The sequence below is a fragment of the Pseudorasbora parva genome, chromosome 3, assembly GCF_024679245.1.
Source record: "Pseudorasbora parva isolate DD20220531a chromosome 3, ASM2467924v1, whole genome shotgun sequence".
NCBI classification, from domain to species: Eukaryota; Metazoa; Chordata; class Actinopteri; order Cypriniformes; family Gobionidae; genus Pseudorasbora; species Pseudorasbora parva.
Window position 1 is genome coordinate 23,741,275 of NC_090174.1, and position 26,579 is coordinate 23,767,853.

Below are 26,579 nucleotides of genomic sequence, written 5' to 3' on the forward strand. Positions count from 1 at the left end.
CCAGGGAGCAAAAGAGAGAGGGTGAAAGAGTGCTGAGATTAGGAGTGTACGCATGGCTGGGCACTGGAGTAATGGTCCTACACATACACACACAGCCCGAGGAGGAGCCGCCCCAGATAAGATACACACTGCAATCATGTCATGCTCACAGGCTTACCACAACTCACGCACGCCTCCTTACATGCCAAACAGCTGTTAGGAAGTGTGCGCGATTGTGCTGCCTGCTCGACTGGATATTAAAGATGGCATGTAACCGTATGTTGTACGTCTTATAAATAAACAAGCATTCAATAAGAATGTGAAGCAAAACAGTGACAGAGAAAGAGAGAAAAAACTGGATATTGTTTGTTTTCAAAGGCTTGTCGGTTTCTGGTCTCTGTTTTGTGACTTCATATCTTAATTTAGCTTTTAGGCCATAATATATACAAGTATGCAAATGCAGACACTAAAATTGTGTTATAAAGCTACATTTTTAGTGTCACAATCATATAGAAATCATTTAGAATTCTAATGTGCATTTGCTAGTCCAATAACCAACTGAATAAAAGTAATCATTATTTTAAATAATTTAAAATATTGGATTTTTTAATTTTTATAAAACAAAACAAAAATACTGACCCCAAACTTGTAAACGGTGTTTACTAGATTCATGTTTCAACAAGATGTTTAGCTGTTGCTGTTAAACACTCCTCTGATTAAAAAAAAAAAAAAAAACTCCACCAAGTGAATGAACATAAATCATATTAATTTATTGAGTTTATTATTATTTTTTAAAAGGTTAATGTAAAACGGATTACCAAATATATATATATATATATATATATATATATATATATATATATATATATATATATATATATATATATATATATATATATATATATATATATATATATATATATATATATATATATATATATTTTTTTTTTTTTTTATATATACATATTGTTGTCTAAAGGTCAACTTATGACGTTTGTTTGGTGTTTACATTCAAAAACATCATAATGAATAAGTAAACAGGATATCATATATCCGATTAGATGAATAGGTCATTTTTTTATCCACAGCTTTCCCGAACTCTGACCTTTCCCATGATCGCTATGGCAATGTAGAACAAGGCGGTAACGAACTTCCGGTTTACGTTAGTCTATATTGTTCTCAGCTGAACGCTTGGTTGTATTATCAGGACTTAGGAGTAGACTTTTACAACAACGCTTTAGGCAAAATGATCACATCTCCCAGATGGTCGCATGGATCTGACTATCTTACAAGAGCTTACTAATATCTGTAGCACTAAGCGGTTCACCAGAGTTATGCGGTGCACACATTTTGCCACTGTGTGGTAGGCTTGGCTGTTCCTATGAACCACGCAAGAGTTACCTTACGTCCATGTGCCTGTAAATCGATTAAAAGGTTTATTTGTTTCTAGTTATTTATTTTGTTAGATATTTCCACTTTGCGGGAGTCCTGCAAAATAATTGCATTTCCCCGCAGCCTGCACACAATAATATCTTGCCACCCGCACAGTAAATCTGTAAATTATTTAAAACACTAAACATATACTTGCAAAAAATTATACCGTTTTACTGCAGTATTTTAAATGGGTTAAACTAATATATAAACTCAATAATTACATTTACAGCAATGAAATGTTAATTTTTATTACAATGCACTTAAATTCATTGAAGTTCATGCATCTATTTTCATGTTGATTAAAAAAAAGTCTACTGACAATGTCTGACATGAACATTTCAACAATTACAAATATTAAAATACAAATATTACTTCTACATCATATGTCTTGAGTTTATTTGAAGTTCGTTGGGTATTGAAAGGAGTGCGTAGGGTGCTAGGCAACATGCCAAACGGGTCCGTTTATGTTGCATGGTTTATGGAAGCAAGTAGGTTTCGCAGGTGTGAGACCCAGGAGCTCAGCGGCGCCCAGCGCTCATTAACCCCGGCGAGAGAAGCCTTAACTCGGCTCGTCCTTCTGACGACTGCCACTGCCTGGCAGAAGCCCCTCCCATGACGCAAATTTGCGTCTGTTGTTTAGTGAATGAAGGGAATGGATTCAAAATGTTTATGCGTCCAACTACGCGCGAATAGCACTATTTATTTGCGTCACTCGCGTCTGGTGTGAACGCAGCATGACTGTTATGTGTGCTAAACCGGAACTGAGATACCGTCAACCGGACGTATCGAGTGTCATGGCGACGCCCACTAAGACTTGCAGGAAAGTTGTGGATAGTTTTGAGGCTCTCTCCTGCAACGCTCGGTTTTTATGGATGTGTGTTGCACTGAAGACTTGGAAGTAAACTCCCACTGCTATGATTGGATAAGCTTTGCATATTTAATGAGCTTCGCCTCCCCCATGTGTACACATTGTTTTGTTTTCAGGAATTGTTTTGAAAGCCTTTTGGAAAGCGACAACCGCAATGATTTGCCTGCAGGGTTCGCAAAATGTCTTTATCAAACAAACACAACAATCTATCTGTTAGCCACCAAAATTTAATTGGAATGTTTTTTTTTTAATTATTACTTGACCTGCCTGGTTTTTCCTTCAACTATCAAGTCAAGAGAGTGAACAATGCACATCATGAAATGAATGCTATTTCGCTATTTAAGATTATATGTATTGATAGCCCGTCTGGAAAACATAAGTTAGCCCCGGGGCGCTGGGCATTGGACTTTGCGGGCCCTGTGACAGCGTGTTAATGTTCAGTTAGACACGTAAAAATAATCAATATAATAGATTTTTTTATAACGGACTTTTCGTTCTGAAGAATCTCAAAGTGCAACAAAGGGAAAAAATAACAATAAAAATGAATAACAAGTAAAAATATAGAATAATACAAACAATCTACTAACACATAACAGTTAAAAGTTTTTCTGAATAGAAAACAGAGCTGATGGTGAAAGTCTCTATAAGCTCCACAGTACACTGTGGTCCACTCCATGTATTACATTTCTCCCAGCCCTAGAAGCTTTATTGCCACATATTCCCAATTCGGCAGTGTCCTGATGACGTCATCGAGGCATGACAGCTGAAGACCAGATGATGGCGATCGCTGCAGCACCAGGCAGGAGGCCTAATATCAAACGATCTGTAACAATGCAATACTATTACACACACACACACACATATATATATATATATATATATATATATATATATATATATATATATATATATATATATATATATATATATATATATTTATTAGTGGTGTATATATATGTATATATATATATATATGTATATATATATATATATATATATATATATATATATATATATATATATATATATATACATATATATATATATATATATATATATATATATATATATATATATATATATATATATATATATATATATATAACAATTTTTACTCACATAGGTGTGTTGCTTCATTCATTCATGTTCTTAATTTCATCCCGTCTCCAAACCCAGTTTCTTGTTTACAAACGAAACGGTGGTGAAATGAAGGAACACACACAATGTCCTCCCCACGTGAGCTGGAGCTTCATTAAAAATAAAGTTCAATTACTCATTCCTAATATTAGAATACGAAGGAAGCTTATGCAGAGACTGTTCTTCCACACCCAGGCACAGCGCAATATCTTGCTATCTTTGACATGTTTATTGCTCGGTAGCGAGATCCGCTTAGCTCCACGAGTCGGTGGGTGGGGCTACAGATCCAGGCGTACTTCTTCTCCTGTTGAGGCGGTTTCACCACATGATGACGTCAAGGGTTGGCACATTCTGAGATCCAGCGTTTTCTGAGCCTGGTGTCTATAAAAGCTTTTCTTTGACTAACAAGGAAGTTTTCAGCTCCAAAACGTACAGGATATTCTTATATCACAATTAACTTTTATATATCAAAGGCGGAATGAAAAGTTGATTTCTCAATTCATGACCCATTTAAATGTCAACTTCAAGGAAATGTAGTTACTCGTATTTTGTATTTTAAGTATAATACAGTTTCTTGTATTATGATACTCACCAAACCCATGTATTCTCTAAACTGTTGATCTTTCTTGACAGTAGCTGACCTGAACGTGAAAACTGACCCTATACGAATTTTATGTTAATACCATCTGTAGCATTCAGATACTGAGATCCGAGTGCATATAGGAAAACAGATCTTATGTATACAGTGTATACCTTTAAATATACATAGTGTTATGGGAACCAAAATGTCTTGTGAGCAAACGAAAACAGTCTTGCGCGTTCTGTTTCTTTCTTTCTCTCTCTCAGGACCTGACCTTGTTTTTAGTGTTTAGCCTACTCTTACCCACTCTTTCCACCACACCACATCCACTTTAGCAGGGAGAAACATAAGCTAACCTCTCTGCACTGTGAAACGCTGACAATCTGATCCCAGTTCATGCACATTTATGTCCGCTAGAATCTAGCATTACAAGCGAGCCTTATCTGTAGATAACACACGGAGGGTTAAACCCAGCTGAGCAGAGGTAGGGGGTTGATCTGGGCGATAGCTGCATGGCAGTATGTAATTGGACTAAAGAGTGTGCTAGGGATTATTTTTATTACTTTGAAAAACTTGTTCTGGGGCTATTGAGCTTGTGATACGCGATGCGTATCCTCAGGTAACGTGGCTTTCTTCAGTGCAAAGGAGAATACAGAGAGAAAGAGAGAATGTTTGTGCTTCTCTGGCTCCTTTTCTTCTCAGCGCCTCTAAAAGATGAAAAGCTTCATGCTGTAAAAGATGCTTTTGACTTTTTTCCTTGGCTTTTTTCCCTTTTCTTTTTATTTAGGGGAGAGATGCTCCTAGGAACTGCATTTTAATCATGTTTGGCTAATAAAGAGAGATTAGAAAAATCCTACACACACACTCAGGGCATTGTCTTGTTGTGTAAAATAGCTCCATTGTTTGATTTCTCCATTTTGCCTTTTATATCAGGTGGATTTTTTTCTCTCTCTCAAGGGTCCTGAGCCATCTTAGTAGCCATCAATGCTTTTTTTTTTTTTTTTGTCTAACTCTTTTCCTTTTGTAGCCCTGTTTTAAAAAAGATCTCAATTTATTTTGGTCCACAAGGTGCCGGGTTCAGTCCCCTCCCAGGATGGCCGGCTGCCGGAAAGCCATATCCTTGCGGATATTTTGGCTTCTTGGCACTTTGAGTGGATTCGCGTGATGGTGGTAAGTGCGGTCCGTATGTCCCCGTGTCTCACTTCTATGGCTCATCGTTTGTCACGCCAAGCAGGGTTGTCTGTCACTCCTTTTCACCTTTCACTTTGTTCTCAGTTGTCACTCTTCCTTTATCTTGAAAAACTTGTGACCCATAGTTATTTGTTGGACTCTGGAAGAGCTGGATACTTTATACTCTTGGTAGGTGGGTGCAAATGCTATGCCACCTTAATATGGCGACATGTTTGGTAAAGTAGTGGCTTTTGGGGTTGGGTTTTCTCCTTATGGTTTCGCTTAATGGGTAGTGGTGTGCTTTACTATCCTTTGGGGCATACATGTTTGTCCTGTTACTAACCACTTTCAAAACAGCCGGATCTCCAGCCAGTGGCTGACCCACCATGGCTTACTCAATGACTTAATCTCATGAGAAACTCATTCGCAGCTCAGATAACGATAAAGGAACACTGAACCTGTGCTGTATAGACAAGGAAAGCAGCTTCCAAGAAGAGGGTTTATGAATGAATTATGAGGTTATATTGATGTTTGTCTCTAAAGTGGAGGGATGCCATTGACATTTATATCCCTTTGAGAAGCGCATCCCTCAAGGAAACTTTTAAAGTTGAGAACTTCTACATGCACTCGTCTACATAGATCACATCTAAGCAGACTGACTGAGTGTCATTTTGGATGTCTAATGGGACACTGAATTAAACAGGTATATTAAATGTCACGGTACTTTCTAGGAATGGGTTACAATGGTTGTCTAGTCCAACAACCGATTAGAATATAGTCGGTATATATATAATTTATATATATATAAATTGGATAAATCTAAAATAAATCTAAAATAATTGTTAAATTAAATAAATAAATATAATCTGTCCTTATTTATTCACCCTCATGTCTTCATATTTAATTTTATATGGTGTTTTTTTTTCTTTACTGTGACAGGGCAGTACAAAAAATTAACAGGAAGCAAAGTGGAAGAGGCGGGGGGGATCAGGAAAGGACCACAAGCTGTAACCCGAAATCGCGCTCCCCAAAGCGCAACTGTTCTACATGTCAGAGTGCTGCCCACGAGGCTATCATCTCTGACAAAGATTATTCAAGAAAACATTTTGCCCCTAGTGTCCAAACATGTTGTGAACTCAAAACAGGCTTTAATTATATAGAATGCTTGTTGTTGACCACCTATTGACTAGTCAACTTTGAAAATGTGTGGTTTTGCACATCCACAGTAGCTATATTGGGTTGCCTGTTGGTGCCCAGCTTGATGATGTTTCCCCAGTTTGACGGCCTCATTTTTGCGAGATGAAGAGAGCAGGGCGAATCCAGTGCAGTGGTGGATGGAGCTAATTGTGCTCCATTCATCATCAGGTGGCATCCAGGGACCCAGAGAGGACAGGGCAAGGAGAGCAGGGGGAACACAAGTGATCTGAGGTGAGGGAGGGGGGTCGCTCCAGGGGTGAGGGGCATCATCAGAGAGGCTGGAGAACAGGGGCAACTATCAGGTTGACCTTGGGGCTGATGGAGTGCCTTGCCCGCTGGGTGCGGAGGCCTGGGGAGTAATGGCGAAGGTGAACCCAGCTCTCCAGCGGATCCATTAGAGCCTAATGCTGTTGTTTTTAGCAGGGAGCGGTGGGAAGCAGAGGTCATACGTAAAATAAAGCTTATTCTCCCTGTTTACAGTGTTATTCATCTGCACGTCATCGCACAGGATGTGTCGGGAGCTCAGGGCAATGGGGTGCTAGCTTGGAAAGAGTTTTTTGTGCTCCTTTAAACTGGGGCGCTCGCTCATCATGACTAAAACCTCCCTTTTGTGTCTGATCAGAGAGAGCTAATGATGCAATGGTCGAAGTAAAGGTCGGATATATATGTTGAACATGATTTACGAGTGTAGCATATTTCTTTATTTGCTATTTTGAAAGACAACATTTTGTATGATCTCCACATAGATTGATTAGCTAATTCACAGTAAACTGAATCAAATTTATATTGTGTAATCTCTGGTGGAAAAAAAAAAAAAACAAGTTTAGATCATCATGAACTTCCAGAAGCTTCCAGAAATCTTGCTAGTTTAGCCTGGACTCTTGCTTGATTTGATTGAGTGAATTTTAGTAGAATCACTTGCTGTCATAGTTTGTAAAACTAGCAGCTAGCCCATAGACCAGGAGTGTTCAATCCCGGTCATGGAGGTTCAACGACCTGGAGATTTCAGCTCCTACATGCCTGCCCATCTAGCTGGAAGTTTCTAGAAATCTGAAAGACATAGATTAGCTTGTTCAGGCGTGTTTATTTGGGATTGGAGCTGAGCTTTGCCAAAAGGTGGCCTTCAAAGACCTCCATCCATAGGATTGGATGCCCCTGACATAAACAGTAAATAATATAATTTTAATTCATAAAGAGATTGAGAAACAATCTAAACACTGGGCCACTCAAACACTTAAACATGCACTATTCTGAATCTAAATATAATGTAATTCAGTACCTGCTGAAGAGTCACAAAGACTGTTGTTAGACCTTGGCCCAGAATACTGTCTCCAGAGGGAACGTCACAGTGAGGGCATGTGGATCTCTAGAGAGTAGCTCAATAGCTTTTTTTGCTGCCTCCATGGTCACATACTGTTGCGTGGCTTTCAGCATCTCACCTATTTTTGGAGTTTCACTGGGGATTTGAGGGAAGGTAGAATCTGGGAATTTGAGAGGCAAGGATAGTGCCTCTGAACTTCTGTCACATTCCCAAATGTTTGAAACATACTTTTGTGTGTGTGTGTGTGTGTGTGTGTATGTGTGTGTGTTTTTGCTTTATTGTGATGCTATATTACTGGTGTTTTGTTAAATGATCCATGATGCAGTGGTAAACACCCATGCCTGTGACATATTGTCTCATAGCCCTCTGATGGGGACATGTTCAAACCTAATTTGCACCATTTCCCTGTTCCATTCATCCCCTTTTTTTATGTGAATACTTTGCAGTTGCTCTCCTATAAATAAGGCACAGATCTATATATAAATAAAAAATAAAATCTTGCAAGTGTTGAATTGAACTAGATTATTTTTAGGAGAATCAAAGAGAAAATTCCCAAACATCATATACACAAACTCTCATAATACTACTTAAAGAGTAGATTGCTTGTTTTCTTGATGTTACATTTGAGGTTGTGTCAAAAGATTTTTTGTTTATATTTACTCCTTAAAAACAGTAATGCGAATGGTTTTCCTTTTGATGTGGGATATCTTTTGGCATCCGGTATTTGGGATAGAAGTTATTGGGATCAAGCAGGCAGTCAGGGGAGTTTCCGTTTAGTCTGACACACACCTCAAATCTAATTAAACTGCAATTTTAATTAACCTCCCAAAGTGCTCAGACATGAAGACGAGGAACAATTTCATTGACAAGCCTTTCCCTGTACGTCTCTTCCCCCGTCCCATTCATTATGAATAAAGTGCTAATGAACTACTTTTGGAAAATTAATGCACTCGTCTATTTAAAGAAGTTGTTTTTCGTTTCATGTTTTCGCTGATAAGAGGTGGGCTCACGTCTGTCTGAGGGGACTTGTCTTGGCTTTATTTGCCATCAGAGGTGTGGAACTCTTTTCCTTGGTGATATCGCTCTCTACTTCTGCCCGTCTGGGTCAGCGCTCTTTTGGCTCGAAATGAGAGAAGACAAACAAATAATACGTGTATCAAGGGAGCAACCCGGCCCGGGTGAAATGATTTCATTTTCATCTTGATCTCTATCTTATCTGCCTTCTTTGTTCCCCTCACCTTTAGTGCTGCGTAGATCAAAGAATCTTGTTTTCTCTTCCTCCGAGCATGCAGAGAGAAGGGTGTGGGTGTGGATTAGGCCCGGCTGGGGGTCCGTCCTCTTGCGTTGGGGCTCTGGCTTTGGTGTAAATGAAGTTTGGCGCCCCTGGGACATCGTTCCCCCTCCTGCTGTCGTTAACAAACAAGATATGCCCTCTACGAAGTGTCTGTCCTGGTCTGTGCCAACCTCATCAGTCTCCCGCTATGCTGGTTGCCCATTGCGATGGAGTTGAAGCCTCCTGATGGGACGGTGAGGTGTGAATAGCCTGATGTTTGGAACTGGCTGGAATGGACTTGCCTCTGCTTGCCTGTAGCACTAGCAGCCCTAAGGAGTTTGGTAATGGGGATGCGCTAGGGGCTCCTGTACAGCTGCACTCAGTCTTACAGTATACACACAGTTTAATGATAACACTGGTCGATACTGTGCTTTCAAGATGGAAGATTCTGTTCATTTATTTCCCAGCCACTGACGCCACAAAGCTTATTTAACATTTAATGTTATTGAGGTGTTGTTTGATTATTCAGGCATTCGGCTTTTACATTCAGAAGGACACTTTTTGAGAGCAATGATTCAAATATCTTCGTGACATGGCCCAGTGTTTAGATTGTTTAGAATATATTGACAGCGTCAGTGGCATTTAAAGTTTGCATGAGCAAACAAAATCATCTTTGGCAACTTTATTTTAAGGTGACATTGTTACTCATAACATGTGGCCTACTTACTAATAACGGTAGCATTATTTTTTACAGTCCTGTTCCCCATGTACATACTTTGTACTTATTATAGTAATTACAATGACTGGGTAATAACTAGGTACTAACCTTGAACCTGTCTCTAAACCTAACCTTACCCATGTGGTTACCTTATATTACCTAGTACTTTCTTAGGTAAGTAAGTACATGTATGTGTGGGTACTGTAAAATAAAGTGGAACCTTAATTACAATAAATTACTGCATTTTATTACAGTAAATAACTGGATTACAAGTAGCTAATCCTAAACCAAACCCCAAATTCTAACCTTAACCATATAGTAAGTTCATATGAAGACTTCAGATGTAAAAGCCTCTAAATCCATCTGATGTTTTTCTTCAAAATAAGCATTTTTATCACGCTTCCATGTATACATTTCTACCTAAGTACCGGTACTTCTGAATAGGCTGAGGCTGGGATTCAGTGGGTTTGAAGTGAAAGTTTTTTATGAATGTATACTATATGCGTAGAGCATTCATTCACTATCGGTATCTAATTTTTGATCTTGAATTTTTGAAGTGGTTTTTAGTGGCTTTTGCATCTGAACTCTTTATGTAGTTAATTAAGAACTTATGTGTGTAATTACACTAAAACGTCACCTTAAAATGTAAAAGTGTAACCACATCTTTATAGTAGTGCACATGAATCAAGGCATTCCAGATGGTTTGAAGAACAATTATTTTCTTAAAGCTTGTTTTATTAAAGCACTTGTTATTCTCTAAATCTTCTTCTTAAATATTGAAAATATTGAAATATTGAATGACTGCATTTTTTTCCATTTTGGAAGAAAAAAATTAATCAATGTAATTATCAAATTGGGTCAATGATATGATAGTTTTTTTGTCTTTTAATTTGTTTTTGTTTTGTACATATGGTAATTTGAATATCTTCTGTGATTGACATCACAGGCAATATATATATATATATATATATATATATATATATATATATATATATATATATATATATATATATATATATATATATATATATATATATATATATATATATATATATAATTTTAATGTGTTTTTATTATGTTAAAGATATTCATGAGTTGGTATTCATGAGTTTGTACAAATATATTTATATATAAATATATATTTATGTGTTATTTATATAATTTTTATCTTGAAAAATCTATTTTAAATAATTATCAAAACCATATGAAACAAACATTAATACAAAGCTTTGTATTGTTTGTTTTAAACTAGATTTTTAAAAAAGATTTTACGTTTTGTTTATCATAAACACTCTTATATATCATTGACCCTTAAACATATTGTTTATAGAGCTGCATTGTTAAAGCAATACACTAAAAATGACGCTGTTGAACTCAAATTGTAATGTACGGCAGCCTGCTGCAGTGCTGATATTCACTAGAGCAGCCTTTCTCAAACTTTTTTCAGTCAGGGCACCTTTCAAAAGTGCATAAAATTTCAAGGCACCCCAGTTTAAAATATATTTTAAAAACACTGCATAACCCAAATTTAAATGCAAATGTCCTGTTTATTTAGACCGGACAGTAATGAACAGAGCATAATACTCCATTTCAAAGTAAAAACTGTCCGGTTCTTGTGGGGCTTTTCTTTTTAAAAAACGATCCATGCTGCTGTTGCTTGTTTCTTGCTCTTTGTGAAATCAAATGTATTTTCGCGGTTAAATTATAAAACATTGTAGCCAACTGCACAGTCACGCGACGCTGGTGAGGACGTCATGACAGTTACTGATGTGAGACGGATTTTTATGGTTAATTTTATATATATTTATATATATATTATATATATATATATATATATATATTTATATATATATATATATATTTATCTAAAATTAATTTACAATTTTATTAATCCGCTCATATATTTAACCCTTTCACACGCAAATGTAAAACATTCTGGCTGACCCCCCAGCGTGAGTTTTTCAAAGGGACAGTTATTAATGTGTCACTTTATGGTTTCCATGGTGACGTGTCATTGCTTGTCATGTGACACACCGCAGCAACAACAGAGCTGAATGAATGATAATAATAATAATAATAATAGATTTTATTTATAATGCACTTTTCATTCCGAAGAATCTCAAAGTGCAACGGGGGGGGGGGGGGGGGGATAACAACAAAAAATGAATAACAAGTAAAAATATAGAATACTACTACAAACAATCAACCAACACAGAAAACAGAACAGAAAACAGAGCTGATGGTGAACAAAAACAGAGCTGATGGTGAACAGAAAACAGCTGATGGTGGAAGTCTCTGTTAGCTCCGCAGCACACTGTGGTCCACTCCATGTTTCAGATTTCCCCCAGCGGCAGTGTACCGATGACATCGCCGAGGCAGGACAGCTGAAGACCAGATGATGGGTCTTCATGACGATTCAAACGATGGGGATCGCCGCAGCACCATGCAGGAGGCAGAACATTTTTTCGGGCACTTCTGTGGACACACCGGGGTCGGCGCAGAAGTCCAAGCCGCTCCACGGCCGCAATGCAGGACGGAACAGCGGCGCAGCCGAGAAGCGGAACATCCCAACAACATGCCGGACGCCGATTACGATGGCCCAGATGACGCTAGCCCGGTGCAAACTTCAGCCACCATGCAGCTTAAGCCCAAGGGAGTCCACCAGTGAGCAGTCGCGGCGAGAAACATCAAATGTCCTCCAAACCAGAACCAACCAACCGCAGCAATTCAAACGTAAACATTAGAAGCGGTGGAAAACGGCGAAACGAGGAACAACGTCCTCTCAGTGGCTGCCAGCAATCAGCAACAGCCCCAATTGTAGCTCTGACTGTTAGACTAGTCACAAACATAAGGAAATAAAATAAAATCTAAATCTAATAGTACATTAACATGATCATTTGTGGGTGGAGAATGATGATGGAGATGATCTGCTTTGATGTCATTTTTCCTTTTTTATTCAAAATATTCACAAATTTGTTAGATATGGCATTAAATATCTGATATTCCGATTGTCAAATATACAAGTGGAAGTGTTTTGTTGTTTAAACACCTTTATAACGATCGCGTTAGTTGAGCTGTATGCACGATGGGCGCCGCCATCGCCGCCGCAGGCGCAGTTCAGAAAATCGGATCTGTTGGATTTACAAGACGTGAATTCATCCACTTCTCCCAAAATACATAAAAGTAAGTGGCAGGTGAACTGGGAGAAGAATAGAGTCAACTTTAAAGTTACTTACACAATGTGTATCTGATATGAATAAAACTAATTATAATGGAAAGGATTATTATTGCCTTTTCATTTTTCATCATTGTGTATTTTTCAAACTGTAAATGTATTGTTTAGTACGTATATGTATGAAACCTAAAATAAACATTATGTGGCTGAAAACACTGAAAAGTTGTGATATATGACAGCTCTGAGCGCGCCTGTCTGAACGCGAAAGCACATTTGAATTTACATTTGAATGAACGTGATGCACTGACCGTTCTAATCACGTGTGAATGTGTGTGATAGTACGTGCGAAAGGGATACAAAGAAGAAGAATGTATTTATATAAATTCAAATATATTTTATATATGAAATTTCAGATTTTTTGTTATTTTTTTTTAGCCTACGTAATTTTTTGGCGGCACCCCTGACACAGTCAGGAGGCACCCCAGTGTGCCGCGGCACCCACTTTGAGAAAGGCTGCACTAGAGTGTTGCAAACTTTTTATATTTTGACATTGTGCATTTAGAAGACTTCAAATTTGGCTGCACTGTTGGAAGACAATTTAAACAGAACTGATTTTTGACTAAATATCAATTTCCCTTTGCCCGCTGACATCAAGTGTGCCTCCTGCTGCGTCGCGACGTGTGTCCGCATACGCGAGGAAGAGGACCTGAGGTAATGGAATGCCCGTGTGTCGCTCCAGCGGCCCACAGCTCAGCCAGGACCCACAGCGGGCTCTTCTGCGGCAGGTTGCTCCTCAGGCTCGTAGCGGTGCGAGCGTGTTTATGTGTGTGTGAGAGAAGTGCGGAGGAGCAGTGAAAACAAGCCTCTCCCCAGGCCAGTGTTATTCCAACCTCCTGCCTTCCTCAATCCACTTTTGAAGGCAGGAAATCGGAGTTAGCTCACGGTTTGAGGGCCATGTGGTAATGGTTTAGACTGTAGAGACCCATGACCTGCACCTCCACCCTCGCTCGCTCGCTCGTACACGCACACACACCGATACCTTGTCCCTCAAAGTCTTCTTTTCTCATATAGCGGCCGATACAATGGAGTGTATGTTGGACTTTTGTTTCGCTTGATAACGCAAACCAGATGGGAGTCAGGACAGGGGAGTCTTGTTAAATATTTGCTAAGAAAAATAACCCTGGGACGCGGTCTAATTATATCTATTTGTCTTGTGTGGCTTTTTGGAAAGGCAATGTGGTTATGCAGGCCATATTGGGCTTCATTTTTCAGATGTGGGATCCAGTACAAAGCAAGGGAGATGGATGAGACACTGTGTGTGTTGAGGAAGAACAGACAGTTTTCTGGTTTTTCCTGAGACCCATCTCTGTAAGCATATTTCTTCATTTTGGGAATGATATTCCAGTGCCAGTCTCATTCATTGCTTCACCTGTGGCATGAGTTGTATATACCATTTTACATACCAGTTCTGTGTGTAGACATCAATCAGGGGCCAACCCACCAAACATTAAACTGGCATATTTTATTTATGTGTATTACAACAGAAGCACCAGAGGTGCATATCAGCTCAGATAAGATAGCATTTGAATATTTTCTTCATACAAAGAGAGGCATTAAAGTCAAAAAGATCGAGCATAGATTAAAGTTGGGCTGTAGACATGTCCTGCTTGCATTGGAGTCAAACAGATCGAGAACAGATTAAAGTTGGGCTGTAGACATGTCCTGCTCGTAAACGTGTTAATCGGACTACAATTAGCCTCTTTGTTGTGTGCTTGCGTCACCTCTTCTTTCAGAGCTGACACATGATGTGTATTTAAACCTGCAAAAATGTGTTTAGGCATTGGACAGATGAAGAATGTGGTTGAAACATGCAAAAACCTGCTACACATTTAAGTAGGTGTGCTTTAAAAGGCTAGTTCTATCCAAAAATGAAATAAGTGATCCTTTCCACACCCTCACATCATTTTAAACCTGTATGAATTTCTTCTGGGAAACATGAAAGATTTTTTTTTTTTAAACATGACACAACATGAGGGTATGTAAACAATGACATTAATTACATTTTTGGATGAACTATTCCTTTAAATGCAAATCATTTGTAGTGTCCACTTCCGAATGATGTGTCTTATGTTAGCGCCTCTATGTGTGGACACCAGCTCCCTCTTTTGCTGTTTTGATTTGCACAGTGGGTTTTGATCCAGAGGTTCAGTAGCTGGTCATCTCATTGTGGACATGATCCGCTGCAGTGACATTTCAATTGATCTCTGTGAAAGGCCTAAGGACGGTGACTGAAGTGCTTCCAGATAAACCTGGGCAGGGTTGAGCAGAGGCCTGGAGCTCTCATAAAAGAGACCCAGGGCAAAGGCATAGTGATGCTCACTGCTGCATGGCAGTGCCCTCCTGCTGGGTCTATTTCGCCTGGACGTTTCGTTCTTCTTAAGTGCTGCCAGTCCGTTTGTGTAGGCCCTCCGGTGGGGCATAGCCTGTGTCAGGGTTTGGGAATCTGGACGTAGCTGATTTTTCGCAGGATTTCAGTTTTTCTCTTCAAAAGGTTGTCGGATAGAAGCAGACAGAAATGTGCAGATCTATGTTCTTTAGGTTAAAGGATGAATTTTGAGTTTTAATCTTGTACTATTTTGGAACAGTTCCCCCAAAAATAACAATTCTGTCATAATTTGCTTTATTCCAAGCCTGTATGACTTCAATTTTGCAGATTGTCCATGCTGCTCTGCTCAGATTTAAAGTGCATGAGGAAGAGCAAATAATGACAGGATTTTCTTTTTGTGCGAACTTTCTCTTTAAGAGTTAAGGTGAGCGTGGAAGCGTATGTGTTAGTTTGTCTCAGCACATCAATGCACTACAACAGTCTCTGTCTGTGTCCACACTCAGTCACTACATTCTGTGTCAGCCCAACTGTTGCATGACTATTCTTATTGTAAGAGTAAAATCAGTGCCTTTTGACTGTGGAAACATTAAACTGACGTCTACTTTTGAAGTTCTTGTGGCCTCAAAAGTTGAAAAGAAAAGATTTTTGGTGCTCTTAGTAATGATGGTGGTGACGGCCACAATGATGTCACTATTGTAAAACCCGGTTACCCAACATAGCTAGTTCTCTCTGAAGAAAATATTAGAATAAATATGCTTCTCTTTACTGATACACAAAGTGTGATTCATTTTAAACATGTCTATTGCTGAATGGAGAACTTGGTGAGAGAGAGAGAGCTCACCAAGTCTTTGATGCTCCTCGTGCTCTTTCAGCTTTGTGGAAAAAAAATACATTTGCCCAGCCTCTCTTTCTCTCCCTCTCTCTCTCTTTCACTCTCCCTTTCATTCTTTCAGGACCCAGAGAGAAAGGGTTTTATGAACAAGCTGTATGCCATTCAGGATGTGTGTATCAGTGTGCAGAATGCTCTGGATGAAGTGGCCTCCTATGGGGAGAGGATAAAGAAGTAAGTCTCAGCTCTCGCTGCTTGTGCCTGAGCAGACACGTGGGCACCGCCGTGCCAACCGCTGTCACATCTTACTCAAACAAACACTTGCTTACACTGCAAAAATCATATTCCTAATCAGTATTTTTGTCTTGTTTTCTAAACATCCATAACACAAGGCAAATTTAGCTAAAAAGCAAAACTTGACTTTAGAGAATGTACAGTACGGAGTTTGGGGTCAGTAAGATTCAGGACACTTTCTACACATCACAGAATAACAGTTTCCACAAAAAATATTAAGCAACACAACTGATTTCAACAAAATGTTTCACAAAATGTTTCTTACGTTGGAATGATTCCTGAAGGAACATATGACACTGAAGACTGGAGTAATGATGCTGAAAAATCAGCTTTTCCATCACATACATTTTAAATTGTACTAATATTTCATAATTGTATACTGTATATTGTATATTTTTGCTGTATCTTTGTATCAGCCGTGAAGAGACTTATTTCATAATCACTCTTTGGAATGGTAGTGTATCTTGATTTAAGTTTGTTTTACCCTGTTAGAAACCTCAATAAAGACCTCACAATAAAGAGCTTTTTTAATTCAGTTAGTATCAATTAAGTTAGTTTTCCCTATGTACGTTATTATAGGGAAATTTCAAATTAGAATTAGCAGCTACTGTATAACTCTCTATTTTGACCCCTTTACCACTCCTTCATTTAACATAGGATCGGTATGAGTTAGCAATACTGTACCTTGATATATACCATGATGACACTGAATCATGATCAATTTCCTGTGCCATGATATTTACAAAAAAATAAAAAATAAATTATATATATATATATATATATATATATATATATATATATATATATATATATATATATATATATATATATATATATATATATATATATATATATTTATCATTGTACTGACATGTACTGACAATCAAAATTATTTTACAGGTGTTATTATAACTATGCTTTTTTGCAACTATAGTATCATTTATTGAGGCCACACACACATGAAAACTGTAATGCCGTGTGTACATCAGCTGTGACCGTTGTCGTGCTGCAACAGCTTGATGGTGTCTACAATGGATGCATCAAAGTGAACGCTCCAAATCCATTTGTACTGTTGTCTGAAGTAGCGCGCGTACATGGAGTATGCTAGTAATAGAATGGCTTTTTTTGGAGCGCAGTCATGTTGTGCCACATCCATTGTAGACAGCATCCCTGATTATAATGGGTTATTTTTTTATTTTGTTGCATTGTGCCATTCACGTGTAGATGAAATAACATAATAACACATTCATCCTTTTCTCTGTTCTCAGTACTTTGAACTGGACTGTGCCTTTCCTCAGCTGGCTGGCCATAGTGGCCCTGTGTGCAGCCACTCTTGTGGTGTACTACATTCCTCTCAGATACATCGTTCTGGCCTGGGGTGAGCTTACAATACGCTTACAATCTGTCATGAATGACGAAATAACAGGACAGAGTATCATGTTAAATAAAGTATGTTTTAGAATAAAGTATGTTTTAGCAAATAGACTATTGCAGGAGGTCACAGGGTTTGGTGGAAGTTTTAAGTTTTCATGCTCCCGGGGCTCGCCACCAGAACAGCAGGGAGGACAGTAAACTGCAGAGCTCAGGGCAAACTCACTAGTAGCGAATGCCTCGTGTGCTCTTTCACACAGTGTTCAGATGTGAGGCTCTACAAGGTCAGAGAGCAGAGCTTCAGTCAGCTCCATAGCAGCTTATCCTTTAAAGTTAAAAGACGACGGTTCAGAATCTGTACAGGATCTTATAAGGTCCTTCTGAACTGCACTTTGTGTGGCCTAATCACTGCTGTTGTTTCAACTTTCAGGGGTGAACAAGTTCACCAAAAAACTGCGAGACCCATACAGCATCGACAACAATGAGCTGTTGGACTTCCTGTCCCGAGTGCCCTCAGACGTTCAAGTGGTAGGTTATTCCTTCCAACATTCACCCCGAACTTTCACACGGTTACCCTAAAATTGCTACTCTGGCAAAACTAAAAACTATCCAAAACTATGTCATGTCTCACACTTCTCTACAATACCATGCTTGGAGGGTTCAGTTATGTCTGTAGTAGAGCCAGTGCAGGAGGAGTTAAGCACTAGTTTAAAACTTAGTTTCTTATTTTACTTTCTCTTTTGGTTTGTTTCAATCCCCTTCCATAAGAATGAGCAACAGTAATAGCAATGCTAGCCTTAGCAAACATAATAAAATAATAACAATGAACTCAGACGGCTCTGCTGTGTGAGAATGTATTTGTGCAGAGTTTTCTGGATCCCCGTTCCATTTTCTATGCTTTAATTTATGCTTCCTGCTCATGGTAATATGCATAAATGCAGAATCAGGGAATTCTATTCTTGTCATCACAGACAGCCTTGTGACTCATTACCATGGAAAGAGTGCAAGATGTTGACTTTTTAAACAAACTTCACCTAAACTTTTAGACCTATAATGGCACTTTATTCTGTAGAAATATATATAATGCTAATTAATATTTTATTGATTTTACTCTTTGTAATTTGCAGTTTCTTTAACTAGGAGTACATTTATGTACATGTTTTGAAGGTCACGCTAAAACTTTGAACTTTCTTATCATGTCTGCATCATTTTTGTGCTATTGTTTATGTTCTATATATTTACTGTTTTAATCCTTAAAAATAAATGAATCCATCATATAATATTAGTCATTATAGTATAAAACTAAGATAATAAAAAACATGATCTAATCAATGAAGTGATTAGATTACAATTTATATAATTTTTCAAATGTAACATTTAAACTGTAGTGTACCATTTCCATCATGACCAACAATTTGGCTCCAATAATATATTTTTTTAACTTAGTGTATGTGATTACCAAGGAGAAAGATTGATATGAAATATGATATAAGTTAATCACATTTTCAGACATTTTTATTGTGTACCATCTGTAGTCAATCTCTCTAACGTTGACAAATTATGCAAAATGTGATTGTAAGATGTATAAAAATGGTAGCTATAAAAATAATTTCATGCAGATTTACACAACAGATGATAATTTATGTATTTATTTAAAAATAAATAAATAAATATATATATATATATATATATATATATATATATATATATATATATATATATATATATATATATGTATGTAGTTCACCCAATTATATACTTATCCTTGTTAGCCTTCATGAGGAATGTGTTTCATAAATTTCATTTAGGTAAGTTGAATGTAAACGACTTGTGATGTTTTCAATCTGCACGTGTCTCTCTGTAGATTTATAGACTTCTTGCTGTGTTGTACTGAGTCATGCTTTGTTATTGAGTGTAATGAGTGTAAAGCAGTAATCCTCTCCCGGCCTGCTTCTACATTAACCGTGAGATCTGAGTTATGCGGCCCGCCCCATTGTCCCGTTCTTAATCAACAGCGTTCTGTTCGAGCAGCGAGGTGCTGGCGTTTAACTGCAATTAAAACCTGAGCTCGTAAACACAAGCCCGGCCTGTTATCGTGCTTCCTCTGTGTCGGGATAAACCCTGCGGTGCTGACGGCAGGGGTGACACAGGGCTCTGATCCAGGACCAATCGCTTGCCACATCAGCACAGACACGCTCGCCTTTGATGAGCCCGGGGCGGCGGGCAGGCTTTGATCTCTATAGAGTCGTAATCCCTAGCCCCTGCGTGGCTTTGCATCGGCCCTGCAGCTGCAGGTAGCCTGCTCTAAATTAGCCCGATGCGGCTAGGTCGCTAAGGTGCATTTACCCCAAACACCTGGAGCCCAGAAGGTCCCTGCAGGTAGGAGGCCCAGAGGAGACCTGCCTAATGATGTACGGTGAGGTTCACGCTCAGAAGAGCATGCCGCCGTGGGCTTTCTGTGCCCTGTTACAGCGTTTGATTTAGGACAGTCCAGAAAAGTACTTGAACAACGGAATGATGCGCGGAACGTTCCGCTCTGCATCGCACAACTGCCCGTGGAGGTCCGTTCACCTCTGTTTTCTGGGTTAGAGACAATGGGCGGGGTGGAGGCTGCGCTTCTGTGGGACCTCGGAGACTCAAACAAAGCATCGAGGTGTGATCTGCACATGCCCAGGGGCCCGAACATGCTGCACAAATGACAAATTGAGGGCTATTTTTGAGGTTCTGACGCGACCTGCGCCTCCTGCACCGTCCCGTGACGAAAGCCCTGCAAGGCCGAGAGAGGCCAGCATTGCCTCTTTTACAGATCATTTGGAGGTGCCTCAGAACAACATGAACTGATGAGCATCTAATGACTTTTTGTATAAAGGGCATCTATGCTGCAGTCTGTGAGTACAGAGTGTCTTTGAATGGGAACTCTGTGGGTGCAGTTCTTTACTCACCGCGTTTGTGTTATTTTGAGTGCGCTGCTCGTATAGATCCATGGATGTACCAGAGAAATAAGCGTGCAGCCATCTTTAGAATTTTGTGTTCTTTTTTCGCGGTAGCTCTGTGTATTTCTGTAATTAGCAGAGTTAACTCATGAGCATTGAAGCGGATGGAAAACCAAATGTCAGTAGTTCATTCATAAATCTGTAAGATCTTACTTTCATGTTGTCAAAATACAAACCGGAAGACAGAACACAATGAGCCAGTGCTGAAAAGGGGCAGAGGCACATAAGATATATATAATAAAATATATATATATTATTGCAATTTAAAATATTTGGTTTTCAATTTATTATACCTTAAATTATCATTTATTTGTGTGATGCAAAGCTGAATTTCCAGGATCAATCCTCCAGTCTTCAGTGTCATGTGACATCCAGTCTATCACATGATCCTTCAGAAATCATTCTAATATTCTGATTTATTATGAGTGTTGGAAACAGTTCTGCTGCCTAATATATTTGATGAATAAAAGGTTCAAAATAACTGCATTTATTTAAAATAAAAACATATTTTCAAATAATATAAATCTCCTTTACTATAATTTTTTATAAATTTAACACATCTTTGCTGAATAAAATTATTGATTTATTAAAATAAAAAAAATTAAAAAAAGTCTGACCCCAAATTACTGACCAGTAGTGTATATTGTGGTTACAAAAAGATTTCTATTTTTAAAACATTTGCTTATTTTATTTTAGGTTATGAAGGTTATGAAAAAATATTAAGCAGCAGAACTGTTTCCAACTATGAAAATTAATCATCATATTAGAATGATTTCTGAAGGATCATGGGACTGAAGACTGGAGGAATGATACTGAAAATTCAGCTTTGCATCACAAAAATAAATGATAATTTAAAGTATAATAAATTGAAAACCAATTATATTAAATTGTAATAATACATCACAATATTACATTTTTTCCTGTATTTTTGATCCAATAAATGCAGGCTTGATGAGCAGAAGAAACTTCTTTCAAAAACATTACAAATAGTAATGTGTCCAAACTTTTGGCCTGTACTGCTTTAACATATCATTTTTATATGTTGTCCTATGTGCGCTTATCCTATGTAGTCACAGGGCTTTCTCCATTCACACTCACATCCACAAGATAGTTTAAGACCTCGCTCTGAAACTTTATCCGCTGGTGTCACTGTTGGACGCTTTAACTCAATTAGTGGGTTCACACTTTTTGTAATATATTTTTGGACTGTTGATTACTTTCTCCTCCAGATTTTTTGGGAAGGCACTGCTGCCCTTTTCTCCTTTTGGAAAATGCCCTTAAAATTGATAACATCATTACATGTATGTATTAATTGTCCATGTTAAAGGTGTCATGAAGAGCAGGCAGGTTAAGTGTACATTAAACTGCACAAGTGCTGTGGTTTTTCTGTAAATCTTAATACATACCTCCTCTCTGCACTGAGGCCATGGCCTTTTAAGTGCGCTGCAGGAGACCTGGGATATATCAAACCTGCTGTGAGGTGCGTATTCACTTTGAATTACTCTCCCAGTTTACACACTCTATGTTCTTTTCATGTCTTCGCCTATAGACCCCTCAGAGAATATCTTTGCCTGCTGTGTGCCTGCCTCACTGCTTTAAATAAAGCACATTCTGATATAATGCAATACTTTGTCTCTTAAATGAGGCCAACCGGCATTACCAACTTAACATTCTCTACCAGGTGTCTAAGACGTGCCCTGTCGCATGCTTTATGGTGCCATTAGCCAATGGAGGAACTGCGTGCGTAACTGGGACGCTAGCAATTAGCACGCCAAGGGCTCCATTATGGCCTATGCAAATGCTGAGATTAAAATGCAGCCACAACCGTACGATTCAACTCTTAGCCAATTCATCACCTGCGAAGGGCACACACTTGAGCAGAGAAGAAAAGAGGGCAAACAATAGCAAAATTTGTCTGTTTTCTGAGGACACGGCCATCATTTATGGACACTTTTTGCCATGGCTGATTTATCTAATCCAATCTATAGCTCCTCCTCCATCTCTCTCTCTCTCTCTCTCTCTCTCTCTCTCTCTCTCTCTCTCTCTCTCTCTCTCTCTCTCTCTCTCTCTCTCGCTCTCTAGAGAGATACACCAAAGTATGTGTGTATATATATATATATATGACCATAGCCGTCCTAATATTATGTTGGTCCTCCTTTTGCTAAAGTAGCAATGCCAAAACAGACCTAACCCATTGAGGCATGGTCTCCACTATACCACTGAAGGTGTGCTGGGGTCTCTGGCACCAATATGTTAGCAGCAGATCCTTTAAGTCCTGTAAGTTGCAAGGTGGGGCCTCCATGGATCTGACTTGTTTGTTCAGCACATCCCACAGATGCTCGATTGGATTGAGATCTGAGGAATTTGGAGGCCAAGTCAACACCTCAAACTTATTGTGCTCCTCAAACCATTCCTGAACCATTTTTGATTTGTGCCAGGGTACATTATTTTGCTGAAAGAGGCCACAGCCACCAGGGAATGTCGTTTCAATGAAAGGGTGAACACATGGTCTGCAACAATACTTAGGTGGGTGGTACGTGTCAAAGTAGCATCCACATGGATGGCAGGACCCAAGATTACCCAGCAGAACTTTGCCCAAAGCATCACACTGTCTACGCTGGCTTGCCTTCTCACCCATAGTGGATCCCTGTGCCATCTGGCCATCCAAGTGATTTAAAAGAAAACGTGATTTATCAGACCAGGCCCTTATTCCATTGCTCTGTGGTCCAGTTCTGATGCTCACGTGCCTACTGTTTTCGGTGGTGGACAGGAGTCAGCATGGGCACCCTGATTGGTCTGCAGCTATACACAACAAACTGATGCACTGTGTAAAAAATCTTTTTTTTTTTTTTTTCAGTCAAGCAACTGTTAGTGTTTCTTTTCCTAGATCAAGGAGCTTTGCACATAACCTTAGCAGAGCTAAATAGGCCTATATGATAACATCATGTTATACATTTCATTACAAATAGACAAAACACACTTCATAATAACATTTTGGCCAGTGAAAACACTGAGTGGCTAGTAACTTTGGAAAACCACTAGCCACAGTGGCTGGTAAGCAAAACAAGTTAATGTCAAGCTATATATATATATATATATATATATATATATATATATATATATATATATATATATATATATATATATATATAGATATAGATATAGATATAGATATAGATATAGATATAGATATATATATATAGATATATAGTCTTGTTTTTCCATGTGTTCATCAATTCCTTATATGACAGAGCCTGGTCAAAAAACACACATCACATTGCATTATCACAAACAAAAAATTACTCAAGCACAAAGATTGACTCTTCTTTGACTAACCAGTGAACCATGTTGTCTTGGGTGGGACAGACTTACACGCATAATAATAATGTATAGGACTGTTTAGCCGCAGATTAATCAGACTGCCAATGATGACCCCAGTGTTTAGTCGAACAATGCGCCTACAATGTGTATGCGAGCATCCAAACTGGATTTTGGGAGAAGGTCTCCTGTACTCTCAGAAAAAAAGGTACAGTGCTGTCACTGGGGCGGTACCCTAAGGTACAAAAGTGTACAGGTACATATCAGTACTTTAAGAGTGCAAATTAGTACCTTCAAGGTACATAGTAGTACATTAAAGGTACATCTTAGTACCTTTTTAGTTTTGTACCATAGGGTTACTGACAGTGTGTTACTGACATGTCATTTTCTTTTTAACGTCACATGGACTGCTGTGTACGTGTGTGGCGTTTACCTGGGGAAGGATGCTCTGTGGGACAAAAACAAACCAGTGGAGAGAGTGTAATGTTCTGGGCAATGGTCTGCTGAGAAACCCTGGATCTGGCCATTCATGTGGATAGTAATTTGACACATGCCACCTACCTAAACATTGTTGCAGAACATGCACATCCCTTCATGACAATGGTGTTCTCTGATGGAAGGGGCCTCTTTCAATTGGAAATGCACCCTGCCACACATTGTTCAGGAATAGTTTGTGGTTAGTTAGTTTGAGTTTGAGTTCAAGGTGTTGATCTGAATTTGATTGAGCATCTGTGGGATGTTCTAGACCAACAAGTTTGATCAACGGCGGCTCGCAACCTCGAAGGATCCGCAGCTTACGTCTTGGTGCCAGATACTACAGAACACTTTCAGGGGTCTTGTGGATTGGCTATTTTGGCAGCATGCAGTGGACCAACAGCATATAATGGTCCTCTGTATATGTATGTTATAAGGAGGCAGTCATGGCCTAATGCTTAGAGAGTCAGACTGGTAACCCGAAGGCTGTGGGTTTGATTCTCAATACCGGAATTGACTGAGGTGCACTTGAGCTATAGCCTAGAAATCTGGACGCACCCTAGCGGCAGCAAATCTAATCTGCCTCGAGTGTCGTCTAGCAACTCTCAATACACTTCTGAGCTGTAAAAACCAAACTCTGGTCGGGCCAATCACATCTTGTAAAGAGTGGATGGGCGGAGCTTAACATAATGACGGCAGAGTTGCGTTTGTGTGCTTCTAGTAAACAAAGAAGCTGGCGAACGACGGTCTTTCGAATTAGCTTTGATCGCTACTCTGGAAGACTTGGAGTTAAGCTTTTCTCTGAGGAAAGAACAAAGAACGGCACTGAAGTCATTCTTTAAAAGGGAAGATGTTTTCGGATTTTGCAGACCGGATACGGCGAAAGTTTAATCTATCAACGAGTTCCGCTTCACGTTGCTCTGGTTGGTTGTAGCGCTATCCTATCGCGTGCAGAGGGAGTTTGAAAGACAACCCATTATCCCGCCCCACGGATTGAGCCGTGTCAATAGTGAGTCTCCAGACCAAACATCTTGATGTGGGTCTCGCTTCAGGCTACTTGAGCAAGGCATCTGATCTAGTCGCTCTTACAGCAAAAATTGCTGCCCACTGCTCTGGGTGTGTGTTCACTACCCAATACTCCTAATATGTCTGCACTTACTTGTATGGGTTAAATGAAGCACAAATTCCGAGTATGGGTTACAATCTGCATTTTAAGCGAACCAATCAGGGGATTAGAGAGCAGACACGGATCAGTCTGTGCAGCTCTGCTTCAAGTCGAACAAGCTGTTTACAGTATCCCTGAATGTATCAGATATTTGAATGGCATTTACTGCCACCTACTGGCAGTTTTAGTTTCTTATTAGAGGAGCATTCCTGTGGCTCAAATTGTAGAGACACTAGCAATGTCAAGGTCATAGGTTTGATTCCCAGGGAAAGCACGAACTGCTTGTACTTAGATCACATATCTCGATTAATACATTGTTTATTAATCAAAACAGTCAAATAATATTATTATTAAATGATGTGTGCACCCTGTAATTAATATTTATAAGTTAAGCCTTTATCATTTTTTGTGATGCCTCCCACAGCAGTACCCTTCACTTTCCCTGTGTCTGAGGAAGAGAGCATGTCCTGTTGGTTGTGTAGGTGCTGAGACTTCCCTTAGTTGTGCATATCAAAGGCCTGTCTTTGCTGCACCAGGGGTTTCTATTTAGAGTTTAAACAAGCAATTAGTGTGCACTTTACCTTAGGAAAATAAAAAGTTAGGAAAAACTTTCCTCAGTGCCTTTCCCCTCTCTTTTCACCTCGAAACATTTTTTTTTCTCTCTCACCAATGGATGTGAGTTTGTCTGTGGGCGTCTCTGAGCCCTTTTTTTCTCTTCTAGAGGAGCATTTAATGCCCCTAATGCAAGGTTAGGTGTCACTAGAGATGAAGCAGGCGAGATTTCTCTCCTTCTCTATAAACAGCATAGCATAGTATCATTAAAAATGTTCAGCTTTCATTTACTTATTTATATTTGCCTGTCGCCCATGTGGCTTCAAACCCCGATCCACGCTTAGC

At 39.0% G+C, this 26,579-nt stretch overlaps 1 protein-coding gene across 6 annotated transcripts in view; it reads left to right on the forward strand.

The window, feature by feature from the left end:
* mctp1a (multiple C2 domains, transmembrane 1a) overlaps positions 1-26,579 on the forward strand; it is a 259,323-nt gene that overhangs the window by 225,986 nt on the left and 6,758 nt on the right. For 4 of the 6 annotated variants that reach the window (XM_067438205.1, XM_067438204.1, XM_067438209.1 and 1 more), the window contains 4 exons: positions 5,067-5,168; positions 16,192-16,301; positions 17,630-17,739; positions 18,163-18,260. In XM_067438205.1, the coding sequence (XP_067294306.1) occupies positions 5,067-5,168; positions 16,192-16,301; positions 17,630-17,739; positions 18,163-18,260 (420 nt within the window). The remainder of the gene's footprint in view (positions 1-5,066; positions 5,169-16,191; positions 16,302-17,629; positions 17,740-18,162; positions 18,261-26,579) is intronic. The other 2 variants (XM_067438207.1, XM_067438206.1) reach the window with 1 other exon arrangement.